The sequence below is a fragment of the Colius striatus genome, chromosome 17 (assembly GCF_028858725.1).
Source record: "Colius striatus isolate bColStr4 chromosome 17, bColStr4.1.hap1, whole genome shotgun sequence".
NCBI lineage: Eukaryota > Metazoa > Chordata > Aves > Coliiformes > Coliidae > Colius > Colius striatus.
Window position 1 is genome coordinate 7,077,551 of NC_084775.1, and position 18,047 is coordinate 7,095,597.

Here is an 18,047-nt window from a genome sequence, read left to right on the forward strand (position 1 = left end):
CTGTTCTTCATATTCACTAAGTACAGAGCAAGAAGCAATAGGCTGTAATTGCAGCAATTGCTATTTTTTTCCTGTAAGCTCTAGCTTAACTGTGACACACAGATAAACAATTGTATGGAGAACCTATAGAATCGCTGTAGGATTTCAAGGACAGGTAGACAAATAATTGTGCTTTGTTAGTTAAAAAGCTCTGTCAATACCCAAATGCTGCAGCATGTAAAGTAGAACTCACAGCAGCTGCACTAACTCACACCCTAACTCTGCTTTTTAAAAGAAAATCTACACCTTTTTCACACAGGAGAGCACTGTGCTCTTCTAGCTCAACTCACAGGCACCATATATAATATTTTTAGTGTTATAAAACTTTTCCTTCATCTAATGAGTTGACTGCAGTTGAGACAGCCATTACTTTTAGCCTCCATGACAAAGACCATTGCAGTCTGAGAGCCACTAGAATTAATTCCAAATTCCCAACTGGTATTGACACCTATCCTTTTGAAAGATGCAAATCCAAGGAGAACATCAGTGCTTTTTAATAATTTCTGCTACAATTAAAGACATTTCAATGCCACTTGGTGTAATTTAAGAGTAAAAAAAGTAAAGGTTTTAGTATTTTGTTTATCTAAGGTATTTCCATCAAGCAATAGCAGCAAGATAAGCTCTTCCAAAAACCTTAACTGATCCCTTAAGGAAATGACAAATCAAGAACTAAATATTCTTTTGAGATCCTTCCCTGTAAAGTTTCCTATTATTTCACAACTTAAGAGAAAATACAACTGGGTATTAATGTCCCAAAATCATTATCTGTAGTGAAAATGAAGAGAATGAGGGAAAAAGTCTATCAAATTGTGCATAAGTAACTGCAAGAAAATTGCTATTAAAAATCTTTCCTTATAGCAGCTTCTCCCTTTGGTATTATTTGATTTTGTTTCATTACTTTGTTGCATCATTCCTAAGTTTTAGGAAGATTTCCAAACAAGTGATGAGTTGAAATCTCTATTTGATCTGAAGTTAAGTATTTAATGTTTATTTCTAATAATTAAGGAAATGGCACTTCAGAGCAAATTTAATTTAAAACCAACAACTCATTCCTCATAATTTACTCAAGTTTTGACATTTCATGGATTTCTATGTCAGACTAAATCACCTAATCTGTCCACCAGTGAAAAAGAGCAGCTTTGGATAGAAGATGTAAAAAGGTCAAAAGGATGAATCTTGTTAAATTCCAAGATATGAAGTAAAAATATATTAAGCATAATTGAAAAGATATCACTGGGAAGACAGAATTTGCATGTTCATCTGTTTAGAGTGAGAGAAGACCTCTGAAACATCTGCATATGGGGATAGGTAATAGGCTCAGAAAGCCAACAGGGTATACCTTGCTTTGTCTGAATAATGTATTTTTCTGTGTTAACTATCAGAAGGAAAAATGTATGCCCAGTTTTACAAGAGGGTATCTGAGATGTGATAAACAATCATCTACAAAGCAAAAATCAGAAACAAGTGGCACAGAAAGCCCTTCTCAGCAGCTCTCTACACACACTAACTCAGGTGCGCGCTTCAGAACTTATGAACAGATGACTATTTTTTTAAGAAATCAGTCTTGTCTCATGCAATAATAGTGGGTTGTCCACAGGCTGTGGATGTACAGCCTCTCTCTCTTTGTCCCGCCTGCCTGACACTGTGTCGCCTCTCGTTACTTGTATGTCTGAGCATTTTTCTTTATTGATCTGTAGTCAGACACATGATGTATCACACAATTCTCATTCTCAAAACAGATTCCATCCATAACAGAAGACAACATTGAACTCTTTTTCAAAAGGCACTTGCATATTATTAAAAACAAAAGAATTGCAGAGATTTGCATGGGCGCAGATTGATGTCTTGAGGACAGTAAGTCCTCTGAGTGTTTAAAGGGAGTTCTCTTATAACGTGAGTCAAAGATGAAAGTCTATGTTTCGTCTGGCTGCACTGAACACTGATGTGTTTCAATAGCTTGCATTACTATATTGCTGTTCTGTCTTCAAGTGCAGAGCAGCAGAGTCTTTCATCCATGTTCCATTTATTTATTTAGCCAAATCCTTTTTTACATAATCCCACACTAAATGTCAGCGTGATACTTTTACTGATCAGAAAGGGTAAATTGGGGAAAGGTAAAAACAGAGCATACTAATTCATTATTCATGTAAGTCCAGTACACAGTACTCATGAACATCCAGTACCACACACTACAAAAGGATGTGTACTGCAGACCAAAAGCTTTTAAACTGCTGGAAAGAGAGAGTTTTGAAGGGTAAGATTTTAATGTTCAGAAATGCAGCGTGGACGTTCTTTTTATGGACAGAAATGCCTCCATCTTAGAAGCTTATTTAGTTTGGCATGAGAGACAACCTGCTGCAGCAAGTTTCTCAAAGATCACCTTTGTCTCATCAGGATGCTGAGAACCCCCATTTACAAGAAAACCTGTGCATCTTTGTAACATTTGCAGAATTACAGACCAACAAACTATGAAGTGAGGCCTCTCCCACAGCATGAAGCAAGTAGCCTTTCCCGTAGTTTATCATGCAGGTTTTGCCAATTATTAAAAGCAAGCCGTGACAGGTAAAAGCAGGAAGAGAATGCCTGGGGAACAGAGATTGTGTAAAGGTTAGAGGCAGCACGGGCAATATTGGTTGCAAAAGCAATCAGGCAAAGACAAACACAAAAAAAGGACGATTACATCTAACTAGGCACATCATACTACGTGACATGGATGAAGACAACATGACATTTTAACACCACAACAGCAATGGATACTGAACACATCATCTGCACCACCACAACAATACAGAATTGAATATCAGTGCAAAAAGGCATATTACAGCAAAAAAAGATCTCACAACTATCTCCCAGTTCATTTTTGGGAAATGCATTTTTTTAAAAACTTGAATACTTTTACTGCTTTCTGAGCTAACTTCAGTGATTTAAGGTGTATTTAAACTGCTTGAAACTGTACTGTGATTGGTCTTTACTGGCTACATACATCCAGCCTGTATAAAGGAGGACAATGAGCATTTTGGTATGTAACACTGGCCATTTAGCTGTGTAAATAGAGTGACATTCCAGGTAATGATAGTCCTGATCCCTGTTGAGTTCCTGTTATTTCTCGTTTCCTACTTTGCTCATGGAAAATGAAGAATCTACACCTTAGGCTTCTACTATCAAATGCAGGTTTTCATTTTGGAGGGTTATAAAACAGCAAGAGGTAGGGGTGATGACAAGAAACACAGGATTAACAGAAGGAAGGAAAAGATTTTGCTGAACAGAAGGACAAGAAAAGAGAAAGGAAGCTACCTATTTTACACACGACTGCAGCTAGTCACTCAGCAAATAACAGCTGCCACTCAGCAACACTTCCATCTCCTTGAAGAAGATATGTGTTAGCAGCTGTTACAAGGAAAAAGAAATCTAGTTCCTTAACAAGCTGTATTTACTGGCTCCTTTTTCTCATTTCCATTAAATACACATCTTAAAACTAGTACCACCAGCACTCACTGGATATAAAGCTTTTCAATGTTTTCAACTTCAACAGTGGTTTCTGCATGTGTCGTCCTTTTTCCACCAGCAAAACATGCTGGAGAGCTGCAGAACTATAATGACACATTTAAGTATAATGTATCCAAAATAATCCCACCCTCACAACCTTACTTATCTACAGATGAATGTTTGGAGATCAGAGGCCCAATATTTTCAAGAAAAGATGTATGGCTGTACAGTAATTCTGCCTGAAATAATTGCCCGCACTAGGGCACGCTGTTGGGTATCTTGTTTAAAACAAGAAAACACATAAAAAATGAAACAAACAAAAAATCCCACTAATGCTATAAAATTAACAGAAAAAAATAGAAGTGCAAGGGTTCATCTAGTCCATTCCTTTTTCCATCACGATAAATTCCATCTCCATCGTTCCTGGCAGATGGCTGTACAGCCAGTTTTTAAAGATTTCCAGTGTGCAATGTTGCAGTGTTGTACTCTCCCTGGGAACATACTACAGTGTTGCTCTTTTTTTTTTGCTAAGTAGTATTTCCTAATTCTACCCTAACAATATCTCCAGACAGTATGTCCAGACTGAAAATGCAATTGAAGCCCATATTATCTGTTCTGTCTCCCAAGGACACGAAAATCCTGGGATTTTGCCTCTAACTCTTTGCACAGCCTTTGACACTATGTAGGTGATACTGTGTCTCCCCTTAGCCTTTTCCTCCCTAGTCAAACCATTCCAATTCCTTCTCTCTCTCTCTCCACAAGGGCCACGTTTTCTTGAACACGGCATAGAAAAAATGGTCAGAAGAGGTCAGCAATGACAGGGATCTCAACCAGCATGTTTGCTTGTGTTAACACAGGAAGAGAACTTGGCAGGTAAGACTGTATAATGCTCTTATTTTGTTTATGTCATACATGATCAACAGTATCAACTCAAGAGTAAGAGTACTGTCAGGTCTCAGGAAGAATAAATATCTAGTCTGAATTTAGGGCAAGTTGTTCATTCTGTGAACAACAGTTTTGTTTGCTGTCAGAATGATAAAAAAATAATCTAAAGAGTAGTCAACTGATAGATATTTTCTTGCTATTTTTAGAAATGGCACAATGGAACTGCAGGCACCGGTGTTCTTTGGTGATGCGATTACGTGTAAGATGTCAAGAGCATTTTACTTCAAAAGGATATATTTTAATGCAAGTAAAATGCAAATGCATGCAGAAGAATATAGTATATATAATATAAAAGTGGAAGACTTCTGAGCATTGCTCAGCCTCTTAGCTCTCCTTCCATCTGTTAACAACCCCAAGGCAAATATTTCAGTTTCCAGAGTGTAGTTGTTCTAGCAACTAACACAACATTATGAATGAGGCAGTACTTTCCACTTCTACCTGCACAGTTACACACCTCCTTCCTAAAGACCACTCTAACTCTGCTTCTTCCAACAGCTGATGTTTTCAATTCCTTTGATAGCAGTTAAGCTTAGTGCTAGCTAGGCTAAGCTGGCAGCCCCTAGCCCTGGCAGAGGTATACATTCCTTCCTTTGCATCTTCAGCTTTGCTAAGCAACCAACTTTGCTCCCATTGGGCAATTATCATGCCACAGCACATAGTATCTTACTTTGAGTGAATCTACTAATGACATATGTTGGCATATTTATCTATCTTATGTATCCCCTATGACCGTTTCAACAGTCTTCAGGGCCTAAGCAGATGTAGTTTGAAGCACAAGTGCTTCTCACAGGGACTATTACTTAAGAAACAGTTAAATATTTGCTATCTTCTGTGTTTGCTGTGTCAAAAGACATCAAAAGGCTAATAAGAGCCTGATCACTTCATAACCCATTCACATTAATGTTCTATATATAATATCAAAACAGTCCAATGGATAAAATGAACATTTCTCTATTCAACTTAGTGACAGAGCTGGAGGACCTTCTGTCAGTTCCATCAGGAATTATTTGTTGGGGAAAAGGAGTAAATTCACTTTAACAAGTTTCCAGGAATATGAACATTTGTTTCAAAACTATGTCAATAGAGATATTTATAAATTACCAATAAGAAACAGCCCACTCTCCTGAAAGTCTTACCAAACAGTGTTTCTATGGGGCCTGAGACATCCTACCAACATAGCTATACATCCTAGATATTCTGCTCCTCCCTGACTGCTGATAGGTACAGCTCCAGATGGATAAACAAGTAGCCAGAAGAGTAGAATCAGAATAAAATTCCTAGCCAAATAATAATGTCAAGTTAGTTAAATAGTAACTTAATAACTACTATATATACATATTGCAAAATCTTCAATAACACTGTGATACCACCCCACCTTCTACATTTATAAGCCAATTATTTATTACATCACTTTATACTCTATAGAGGTGAGCTGCTAACCAGTCATTATAAATGATATAGAAACATTAAAAGATGAAGTCTACTGGACTGTCATGCAAATCACTTCGTGCTGATACAATATATTCAAAATAGTTGCCACTTGCCTCCTTCAAGAAAGGATAAAACTGTTTTGTTTTGCCTTTTTAACAATGTCTCGTTTCAGCCACAGTTCAAATTTTCACCTGTTCATTTCACACAGGTACTGAAACAGTGTCCAGTCTTCTAAAGACTGAACCCATATCTTTGCTAATAAGCTCAGACCAACATTTAGCTCTGAAGGAAGGAAAAAACTTATAAAAATCACTGACAATTCCGTCAGCTCCACACTCCCCCCATCAACAAGCCCATTTAACAAAGTGACAGGTGCCGATGGTGGCAGGTGACAACTTTGAATTTTGTATTTAAAGCTCTGACTGTACATTGATTCTATTTAAAGCACTGAATTTACTGAGATAATGAGCTTCAATATTGCCCGTGTTACCACAGACCCATCACCCTCCTTGAAATGAGCAGTTTGATCATTCCTGGTCAAACCCCCCATGATTAGAGCACCTCCCTGTGCTGCCAGTATTGAGAACAGGGACTGTACCGTCCGGCGTTGCCTGCTGACGGGGTTTTTTACATTTGACGTAATCGTGGTCAACTGGAGTGGCTGTGTAAGGTGGGGATGTCAGACCTGGACCGGAGGATGAGGGCAGGGAAGTCCCAGGGCCCGGCACTGTTCCAGCTGAAGAGTGAGAATCTTCATCAATCATACAAGCTTTTTCTCTGGGAGGGGCAAGAGAAAAAAAACCAAACAAGTGTTAATATACTTGGGACATACACAAAGGAGAAAAGGAGACCTACATGTTCTTAAGACATTTCCAATCCAGTAACCAAACCTTACTAACAAATTCTAAATGAGTATTTTTAGTACAGGTTCTAGTCTTCCCTTGTCACTGGTGAACAGTAGGAGAGTCTTTATTTTGTGTTTGTTTATGAAATAAATTATGGGGACTAAAGTCTCTTATCCTTTAAAATAAAGGCCATTTGATTTTGCATTTGTTAGTAGTTGCTAAAAAAATAATTAATAAAAACCAGTGGTGTCAGAATGGACCACAAGATCAGAATTGTTCTATTTTGTTCACTTTCCATCTAAACTGGGAAGATTGAGAAGGTCTCAGAATAGCATATCATCTTACTGATCCTGTTACTTGAAAACTGCAAACTTTGGAATTAATTCTAATACCTTTGTTTTGTTTATATTTCATTCAGCATAATTTTGGTGATTTATTACACAGTAGTTTATAAGTGTGCTTTCAGAGGATACTCCTAGAAAATAGCACTCACTTTTCTGCAACTTTTGGGGTGTTCTTCTCCTCACCCCTGGCAAATGGTCCCTCAGAAGCTTCTTTCATGAAACTAACTAATATCTCTGCATCTACTCCAGAGTCTGGCTTCCCCACAAGTTTCAAAATAGAAGCATGAAGTCGAAAGTATACCTAGAAAACACCAAAATTCATTTGGTCGGTAGAGAATTCATAGCTGTGCGACCTATTACAAATAGTCTCTTTTCTGTAGAAATTGCAAGAGCTAGTAGTAAAGATAGTCATCTCTTACCTAAACTTACCTGAATTAGGACTTTTCCTGCCTTTGAAAGTTGCTAGTAAATGACAATATCCAAATACTGTACAGATTTGATTACTGCAGCCTACGGAATGCAATGACGAAAGCAGACCCGGTCTCCCTGGAAGTAAGTCCTCGCTGAGTATTTCTAGATCCAATGTTTTTACCAGACAACATTCAAACTCGTGCATGAACTTAAGCTTTCATAAGTATGAGGTGCTTGTAAAACCTATCCACGTTTGATTTAGATGCAAATGGACATTATCTGTAGAGATCGTTTTCAAGTCTACATATTTAACCATCTTTTACCTCCAATGCTTCCATGGCAAGTTCTGGTGGATTATGGTAGTGAATCTTCTTTGGATATCGGGCAGCCTCCTCATGCAAATAATGACCTGCCTGTTTGTAATGAAGCAGATAGACAACAGGAGGCTGTTTTTGCTTCTCTGCAATCTTCCCCAGCATGTAGTGAATAAGCCACTCCTCTTCATCACCATCTCCCTCACAGCGAGAGGCTGACGTAAAGCACAGTTTGGCTGTCTCCAACATACTGTCTCGACGCTCTTCCATCTGTGGTTGAACAAAGTGTTGAGAATACACAAATTCACTGTGGCTGTAATGGAAAACTAAAAAGACATTTCTGCATATAAAACAGTATAAACAAGGGACATCACTTAAAACGATTTCAGCCTAAAAGATATAGAACATATCCAAGTATCAAATACATCCTCGCAACCCACAAAATGTCTTTGTGGATAGTTTTTTCTTCATCCCAGTAAATGCTGACACAAATCACCAGAACAAAAGAGTAAGACACAAGTGTAAGAATATCCATATCAATACAAGCCCGAAAGAAATAATCAACTAATACACATGCTTACAAAAATCTTACCACTTTTTCAGAACTGTAATTACCTTAACTCTTCAAAGAAAAGAAAAGCATCTGTTTTATTCTATGGATCAGTATCATTTGTGAAGAAATATATTTCATCTTGTTAGCAATGCAGCTAATTTTGAACTGAGAATGGCAAGAATACACTTTTCTTCCCCCATCCCCAAGAAACTAAAATCAGAAGCATAAATTAAATTACAAAAAAAGTCACATTAAAAAAACTAGGTCAAAAGATGCATTAATGGAATGTTCTCTCTTTGAAAAAAGTTTATAAATTTAAATTATTGGGACATAACAGTATCATTAAGTACTTGTTGCACTTCAAGAACTATAACATAGCCTTCCCTTTCTTAACTATTTTGTAAGAAGAAGAAAATATTAAGGTTTTTAAGTAAGAGAAACACTTTCCTGAAGAGGTGTATCTCTGGATGGGAGATTATATTGTTCCAATTTATCTTTTATTATAAGAGAGCTTTTCTTAGTAAATTATGGGCATTTAATATAGTCACTTGATAAAAGAAAGATTCAAGTAGTCCTAAATAAACATTCTGATTTAATCTACAACTTAAGATAGCTGCTCTGTATTGTACCCTTTATCTGATAATACAAAAATAAATCCCTCATTATCCCTGGAATTCTTCAGGAAGACTCTCATAGTGAGGGGGCCACAAGACAGTAAGACCAAACTTTTGATAAAATGCAGTAACTTCCATTTCTAAGTAGTTAATTTTGGAGTTCTTGGATATAATAAGCTTCACAAAGAAAACTGCCATTAGTTGTCATTTCAAACATGCTATATAATAACGCACTTGCTCTCCTCTAATGTGCATGCTTACATCATCTTCTATCTTAGAGAAGAAATACCGTTTGTTGTGGTTTAACCCCAGCAAGTAACTAAGCATCACACAGCCGCCTGCCCACCCCTCCAGCCCCTCACAGGGATGATGAGGAAAATGAGCAGGGAGGAGGGGAAGTAAAACTCATGGGTTTCATCCTTCACAGAGGAAAAAGAAAGAAAAAATATCCTTTAAATACTGTTTGACACAGCAGCTTCTATGAATGAAGGCTAGAATTTCCAATATTACTAAGCAACCATACAGTCTAGTATGTGCTACACAGCATGTAAATCATCTTAGAAGCTGCTACATTAGAAAAGATAATTTAAATTATTTAAAATTTCATGTTGCTCAGATCCCACCTGCTGCACAACTTCAGGGGGCAGTTCTGATTTCCACTGCTTAAGCTGTCGGGATGCAAAAGAATGTAGGGCGTAGGAGATGGTGCCATACTCAATCCACAGGGAGAGATTAGAGCTGTCAATCTCTAGGGCTCTCTTGAAGCAATTCAAGACAGGAGTGGAGTGCTTCCAGATAGGGCCATCACTTTTCAATTCATTAGAGTTCAATTTGTCCTGAATACGACTTGCTCGAGCCAGAGCCATGCCAGCCCAAGAATCAAACCTATGCCAACAAGAAAACAACATATGAACACTTTTACCCCCAACATCATGCTGAATGGAACAGACAAGATTAGTTTTTGTTATATCAACATTGCTCTCTCCCTTTCATAATACAGTCTCAAATCAACACAGATTTCTGCATCTCCTCCTCTCCTCATGGTGAAACAGAGGCCATACAGCCTAAATCATACTGATCTTATTAAAAACAGTTTCCTTATAAAGCACTGTTCCTCATAATTGCCACACATGAAAAACAGATAAAACAATATTTATATGAGTTGTGGTTTAACCCCAGCTGGCAGGGTGACTGTAAGGGTGATGGAGCACTGGAACAGGCTGCCCAGGGAGGCTGTGGAGTTTCCTTCCTTGGAGGTCTTCAAGACCCGCCCAGACATGTTCCTATGTGACCTGATCTAGGTGAACCTGCTTTTGCAGGGGAGTTAAACTAGATGATCTCTAAAGGTCCCTTCCAATCCTACCATTCTGTGATTCTACGATTAAACAGTAACATTTTTTCATTCCTTGTCATGTATGAACATTCCAAAACAAAGGACAACTGATTTTCTCCCTGCCTTTCCCACTTACTCCTGATGTAAATTTGTCTTCCCCTCCTACTCCCCTTTAGGTTTTTGTTTTAATTTCAAGACAATAAAATGTTTAACATTAGGTTTTGGGGTTTGTTTTGTTTGTTGTTTTAGAGATGTCTTTAATTATATAATTAAGCTATTATAATAGATTGCAGGCAGGTGTTTTAGTTTGGTTTTTTTAAAGCTCCTGAAATCAAACAAAATATTTTCTTGTCTACTTTTCCATATTGAAAGAAATGGGAAGAAGGAATGATGTGCAGCAGTATTGAATAACACTGACCTGTTTGGACAAATACAAATGTCATGCATGTAAAATTTAATGGCCTTAGATTGTTCTTTATTCTTGAAATGGTAGTCTGCCAGAAGATAGTACAACTCAGTCACCACCGGTGGAGAATAGTCTGCACCATCTGGGAGAGACGGTGCCTGAAAAGAAAAACCAGTATGAGTATGAAGACAGTGAAAACACTCCAGAGATACACAGAGCAATTACAAACACTAATTAACATTTCATACTTATTTCATTTATATGCAATTACCTGATGAAATCCAACATCACGGACTAAATCATCCCCTTAACCATCTCAAAGCCAACAGAAAAACAAGAACAGTAATTTTTTTACTCCTCTCATGTGATTTTTTCTTAAAGGAATAGATTATACCTTGCTGCATGTTCCTTCAATATAGGCAGATACAGCATCTAGGCTCAGCATTGGCTTGTCTGTTCGAGGAACAATTGTAGCAGTCTTCTTCAAAAGGTTGGCCAAGTCAGCAGACACAGTACTGGTTTTGTAACTATCAAATTCTGGAAGAGTTTTAGGCTTAAAATATTCAAACATGAACAAAGCATCTTTCCACGTTAGATCAACCTGAAGAAGGAGGTGGATGAGAGGGGAAAACACAAATATTTCAATTTCAAAATGCAAAAGTTTACTAATGATGGGTTTCTATGGCTTTTCCAGTTTGTGAGTATATAGATATTATCCTATCAGCAAACAAATCAAAACTTCCAAAGACAGAACTGCTAAAGGTACCATTAATTCTGTTTTTCCTTCTTGAAAACAACTAAAAAAATAAGTTACAGTTCTGCTAGATCGTTTCTTCTTTTACCATTCATCTTATTCCTTACAGTAAATTTTGCTTCTGTATTGAAAATGGGAAGTCATATTACTAAATATCAATTTGTCAATGGTTTAAAGTAAGAACTATTTAATCCAGAATTGCCCAAGTGTAAGAGATTGGGGTGGGGAGGGTAATCTCCTTATACTTCCCTTTTTCTTAATTATTTCTCATTATCTTAGTTTTGTAACAGGTCAGATTAAAAGAGAGAATTCACAAATATTTATTGAGTAACAACATAATGGTATTTGAATGTTTAAAAAGGAGACAATTGTTTTGCTTGTACAAAACCACATTGAACTTACGATTTTATGATCACTTGCACTTGGTAAATGCAAAAATCATCTGATATTTCTCAACAAAATCAGTGCTATTTCAAGGCAAAAGACTGCTGACTTGCTTTTTCTTTCCCTTCATTAATACTACAACCCTCTTCCCACTTTGCAGTTGTTCTCCCAAACTCAACAGAATCTTACATATTTCTCAAGCAGCTACCAGATATTTCCCAACGCAGATTTCAAAATAAAGTATAATAATATTTACTTGCATCATTTTCAACAGTGACATTTTTCACTTTTATAAGCTGCAAGGTTGGCTGACAAGTTTTTCTTCTCTCAAGCTGACTTTTTTCCTTTCTCATTTTCCTGAAACTTTAATTTCTTCTCCGTTGAAAACAGAAAAATTATGGCTCAATAAAATCAACTTGTCAATGCTTTCAAAATGGGAGATTTCTGTGACTAAGACTGAATATGCCAACATTTAATATCAAATATCTGATGCTCTAATTTCATAAAGGCTTCTATATTTTTTCAATTATTTTATCTCCTACAACACTTAAAATACACAATTCTACAGGGAAATAAAAATAATTTTTCTCCAAAACATATGAAGGTCCATTACAACCAAACAAGGATGTATCCTTCATCACTTCAGGATAATCCACTCACATGAAATACTGCTTATCTTACCTGCTGCACTGAATGTTCTTCTAAATACCTTGCTTTGCTTTTTTTGCTAGGGAAACCATATAAGCAATAAAAACACTGTTCCAAGGCTGTTTCCAGCTCTTCTTTGTATGGATGAGTATCTTCAGAAGTGGATGCTGCAAGTTCTTTTTGTAGTACCTGAACCTACAACACCACAAATATCAATGAAAAAAAGTCACATGCGAGCTGATGGTTGCTTTCAGTTGCCTGTGACAGTTACCTCTCATCTGTGGGCAGGCGACAGAAATGATATTAAGGGAATATACTTTTTTTCCCCCCCAATTACAACCAAATATTACCCATAGTTCTGGAAACTAGACTCACACAAGTTCAGTGGCACTGTAACTGCAATTAAAGTGCTTGTGGTTTTTTTTCCTATGTTAATTCACAAAGTTCTGTCTTGAGCCAATGAGAGTAGATATTAGTTAATGTTTCAGACTTAAGATCATTCAAAGTTTTCCACTACATATCAAATTGCTTCTGTGAATATAAACACTACAGTTTGTTAATCCTGCAAATAAGGAAAAGGCACAGAAAGATTTCTGTTCTAATTCAAATATCAATTTCTCCTGCATAGATGAGAGAGAACTTGTGGAGGGAAAAAAAAAGGGAGAAATGAAAATCTGGGTTAAATGGATATAGAATTGCATAGTATGAAAAGTATTACATAGATGGCTATATACAAAGTGGTTGTATTGACCCCCAGAGACTGCAGCAAGTTGCTGTCTTTAACATTACAAGAAAAAGTATCTATCAGTAACAAATTCTGGAAGATGCTGTTACTTGAAAATATCATTAAAGAAAACTGCAACTGAAAAGACATTCTCTGAAATTCACAAATCAATTCCAATACATTCCACTATGAAATTTTAATGTAAACATGAAATGTGTAAGAGAAATTACATTCATAGTATCTTACACATTCAACAGCAATATGTCATGTGGTATCCTCAGTAACACAGCACATCTGTTATGTCTAAAGAAAATTCACTTGAGGTGGTAGGAGAAATGCTTCTACTGTAATCGTCATTTGGGAGACCGAAGGGTACAGAATATCAAGAACACCGTGATTTGCCTCTAAAGTTTTAACAAGCTGTATACTACCAGGATAGTTCTATTAACTGATAAGTAATTTCATTTAACATTTTCCCTCTGATAGAACGTATCAACTTTCACTTATTAATATCTGACTTCTCCAAACCAGCCACATTTGCAAAGATGTAGCTGTAAATTACACAGCTCTAAATTATCTGTAGTTATCCAGGTTCACAGGGAATACTATCAGACTCCCCAGGCTGTGGATACAGACACAGTATACATCTCTCACGCTTATTTGAGGATAAGCTGGAGTCTGGAAACAGGCTTCCTATTTTCACAAAGCACAGTGCCTGAGCTAACAAGTCCTCTGCACCCATGGCAGATCCATGCAGCGGCAACTCAAGTATATCAGCATTATGCTCCTAATACCAGGGAGACTGAGGAGTGAAGGATGCAGACATAATCTAATAGTCCTACGCTGAATCAGCCTCAGTTAAAATACTGGTTGTCAGCTCCAGCCCTACCAGGGTGAGCCAACTCCTGCTGAGCCCCTCAGGCTCTCAACATCATCCTTCCTAGCTATCTAAATTACTGTCTTAAGACACACTGCTGCTCAAATGCAGAGGTAGATAGTGTCTGGCACTGAGCTGTGGCTAATAAGCTCCAGGCAGTGCTGAGAAGGGAATCTGTGCAGAATGAATCATGACTGTCTCTTGGTTGAAGGTAATAAACCTCAATGAAGTCAAGCTGAATGTGTAAAGTGACACTGAAATATCCCAGTAGAGCCCTGTCCAATGAATGCCATAGCACCATTATTATCTGGGTTTTGCCAAAAGCCATGTGATAGACTGTCAATGCTCTGCACAGCAGCAGGCTGACTGCACTTTGGTTTTCAAGCTAAGGTTAAAGTGAGGAAACACTTTACACATGGAAATATTCTCCTTCAACCATGGGAAATTTCTCTTCTGGTGTAAGAACTCCCTCAAGGAATAATCTTAAAAAGATCAACAATGAATGGGTAACTCCTTTCATCTAATAACACTACAGCATTAGAGCCCAGACACCCATTTCTGGGGTATATTAGATCTTCTACCATACCTCATCTGAACAACAAAGCAGAGAACAGCCTCCAGATACAGGAAGGTGAAGGACTGAGGTATTTTTTAACTCTCATCATCTTTGTTCAATAGATGAGCTCTGTGTTATTTTAGCAGCAATTTTAAAGAAGCAACACTACAGTTTTTCAATGGTGCACAGTACTATCAGACCACTATGTTATTCCCTCTTCCCTTTCAAATCCTAGGAATGAAATAAAATACCAGTGAAAGTAGAAAAACAGAGGACCAAAGTCTAAAGAACACAATTATTCCTCTCAGCAAGGGAAGTCCACAGAACAATGGGAACTATGAGAGGAAATAAACTGTTCTCAGATTTATTTTGCACTCAAGAGTTCATTTCTATTACTCACCAGATTTCAGAAAACTGATGTTCAAATCAAAGAATGTAACTTTTTTATTCTCATACTTAGGTATGCTGTCATTCTTCTTACATCCATATCCCTGCTACCAACTATCCACATGTCTGTTGCACCCATTTTTATATGTAACATCTCTGACAACATGCTATAAGGTCTGTCAGAAGCTGAAAGGAGTTTTATACATTCACCACCAAAAGTAAAACTCCAACAACCTCTGATTACCACAGGGAAGAATGTACAACAATGACAGATTACCACGTTGCCAGTCATATGGATGGATGCTGATAAGCACCAGAAATTTTTATTAGTATCAAATATTACCTCTGTTTATTTTTAAAGAGCAGAAGCTGCAACTTCCAAAGCTAAGTATCATAAAATTCAAGTCATTCAACATTCAGCTGAAGTTTATCATGATCAGTGGCTGTCACAGGCCCGTATTTTTCCCAAGTACTCAGAATAATAAATTAACACTTCTCCTGTACTTTCTCTTTCAGGGCAAGGTAGATAATTTATTAATTCCTATTTAAGATGTTTTTATAGTACAGAGTTGGTTAGCCAGAGGCATCTCCTTTTCGAAAAAAAGTCCTGTTTAGAGAGCATACTGATGCACAGGGGACTGGAATAACAAGCCTCTGTTATTCAGACTAAACTGAATGAAATATTCATGTGTCTGGGAGAAGGAGGAAAGTGGATTTAAAAGTGTATTTTTAATATCAAGACAAGGCAATAAACAATTTAATAGACATTTGAAGTTTCTCCCTGTTTCTGGGATGCTAACACTTACATAGAACTTGAGAAGAGCCCCATCTGAATTGCAGCACCAAGATCTTCTTCCCAAATACTCATGAGCAGTGTTCAGCAGCATGAGTGAAGAAGGCAACATAGGAGTATCAGGACTCACTGGAAGAAGGAAGTTGGTAAACATTTAAGTAGCAGGGAACTGAGTTAAATCCAACTAGCTAATGCTTCATCTAGCAAAAAGAAGTTTCTTCTGTGATAAGAAAGTAATGTTTGCATACCTCTTTACTCACTTTAGCCAGCAAGATAAGTATTTTCTTATTTGTATTCCACAGCTAGATAGTAAGGAGCTCAGCTCCAACATGTAGAAGTGAAGAACCAACTCACCTTCTTCTCCCTGGTTCTGCTGCTGCTGCTGGCAGCAAAGAGATTGAAAAGCATCTTCCTCATGCTGGATGATCCTGTGCAAGATAATCCATGGAAGCACTGAGGAGACATATGGTTCCTTCGGTTCTTCCTGGACTGCCATGCTGCAGTCAATGATCTAACAAAGAAACAGACATCATACAAAGTGATCCAAAATAAACATCAGGTGTGAATCCTTTCCAAACAACCCAAAGTTAGGAATGTGTTCTATCCTAAGGAATAACCTGAAGCTGTGTCTCAGCCTCTCTCAATGAGTGGCAGTAAAAGTCCTACAAATAAGATCAACTGGTACACAGTAATGTCAGAAGATAATTTCCCCAACCCTGACATACCTCTTATATCATCACTTTCAACTAGTTATTATGTTGTCAATACCATCTACAAACAATTCAAAGCAGGCAAATGTGCAGCATAAATTCTTAGTGTTAACATGCCTCATTACTGGACAATAAATTTACAACCCAGTAAGAAAGAGAAACTCAGTTAAAAGAATTCCTGAATTCTTTACCAGGTCTGACAACAACTGATAAATCAGAATGGTAGGGGTTGGAAGGGACCTTTAGAGATCATCAAGTCCAACTCCCGAAGACCAACCAGACTCATTAACAGATGCTGTATAAATGATGCAACTGAATATAGTCTGAGCAACACAATGTTGTGCCATGGAACCACTGTCCTAGCACTTCTTAGAGACAACTGCCCATTTTATTGCCAGAAATTTCTGAAGTGCCACACTCTTCTCACATTCTTTCAAACATGCAACAATTCTTTTTTATTGGTATTTATATAGATGATCGTATTTATCACTACTACAGAAACCAGTTAGGGTATTACAATGAATACTCTGTTCTCCAGGATTACATTACATTCCAAATTGCTTAAGAAAATGGTATTCTTCCTTGTGTTATATTACTACCATTCTTTATTTTAGGCAGTCTGGTGTTTGCAGGCAGCTGCTGTAATTGATTCTAGCACAGGTGTGCTCAGCACTCCTCTAATATACTGAAAAGAAAGTGAGGGCTATGAAGGTAATGCTCATCTTCCCCCCGACCTTCCCCCAGAAAAAATGTAACCAAAAATGTCACTGGGAGTGGGTGGCAATTCAGACAGAAACTGTATCATGTCTTGAAGGTCTGTAGCACTCAATACCTCTTTCCTAGTGCAAGGGAATAGGTTACCTGAATCAGGTTGGTTGTTAATCGAATGAGGCTTGGTGTTACAGAAGAGTCTTTCAGGATGCTGTCGACTGAAGATAATGAAGTATCTACTCCTGTGAGCAGCTGTGTTACTGTAGCAACCCACTCTTCTTTAGCAGAGGCTGCTGTCATATTAATCATCTGTTGAATCGCTTCATTCAAGGCAACCTCTGAGCATTCAAAGCATTGCTTGTAATCTTTCAGTTTGAGTAAGGAGTCCTAGAGAATGTAAATATGAAAAATAGCTCTTGAAAGGATGAAGAATTTATTTTAAATCTTCCTAAAAAAGATTTCTTTAAGAAACAAAACAAACCTGTAGGAGAAGCAGCTGTGCTGGCCTCTCTGGTATGGATGTTACAAATTCCAGATGTTTTGCTCTGCCATAACCATTAAAGCATAATGTTGGACGAAGCAGATGCACCACTGCATTATAATCCCTTGCCTCATACAGTCGCTGGATCTCTTCCAAAGACTGGCATCTCTCCAGAGATTTTAGGTTCTTTTCAATCTGCAAACATCACAGATGGCACAATCCAACCTTTATTTTGTCTTCACATACATTTGACTACTGACATTTCTCCTAGCAGTTTAGCTGTAAATCTATGTGAACTCCA

At 37.5% G+C, this 18,047-nt stretch overlaps 1 protein-coding gene across 3 annotated transcripts in view; it reads right to left on the bottom strand.

Moving 5' to 3' along the window:
* The window catches only part of CABIN1 (calcineurin binding protein 1), a 90,460-nt gene that overhangs the window by 60,460 nt on the left and 11,953 nt on the right, over positions 1-18,047 (bottom strand). For all 3 annotated transcript variants that reach the window (XM_062009992.1, XM_062009991.1, XM_062009990.1), the window contains 11 exons: positions 17,747-17,941; positions 17,416-17,652; positions 16,199-16,355; positions 15,858-15,973; positions 12,541-12,702; positions 11,116-11,322; positions 10,734-10,879; positions 9,606-9,867; positions 7,825-8,085; positions 7,240-7,391; positions 6,500-6,678 (listed from right to left, as the gene is read on the bottom strand). In XM_062009992.1, coding sequence (XP_061865976.1) covers positions 6,500-6,678; positions 7,240-7,391; positions 7,825-8,085; positions 9,606-9,867; positions 10,734-10,879; positions 11,116-11,322; positions 12,541-12,702; positions 15,858-15,973; positions 16,199-16,355; positions 17,416-17,652; positions 17,747-17,941 — 2,074 coding nt within the window. The remainder of the gene's footprint in view (positions 1-6,499; positions 6,679-7,239; positions 7,392-7,824; positions 8,086-9,605; positions 9,868-10,733; positions 10,880-11,115; positions 11,323-12,540; positions 12,703-15,857; positions 15,974-16,198; positions 16,356-17,415; positions 17,653-17,746; positions 17,942-18,047) is intronic.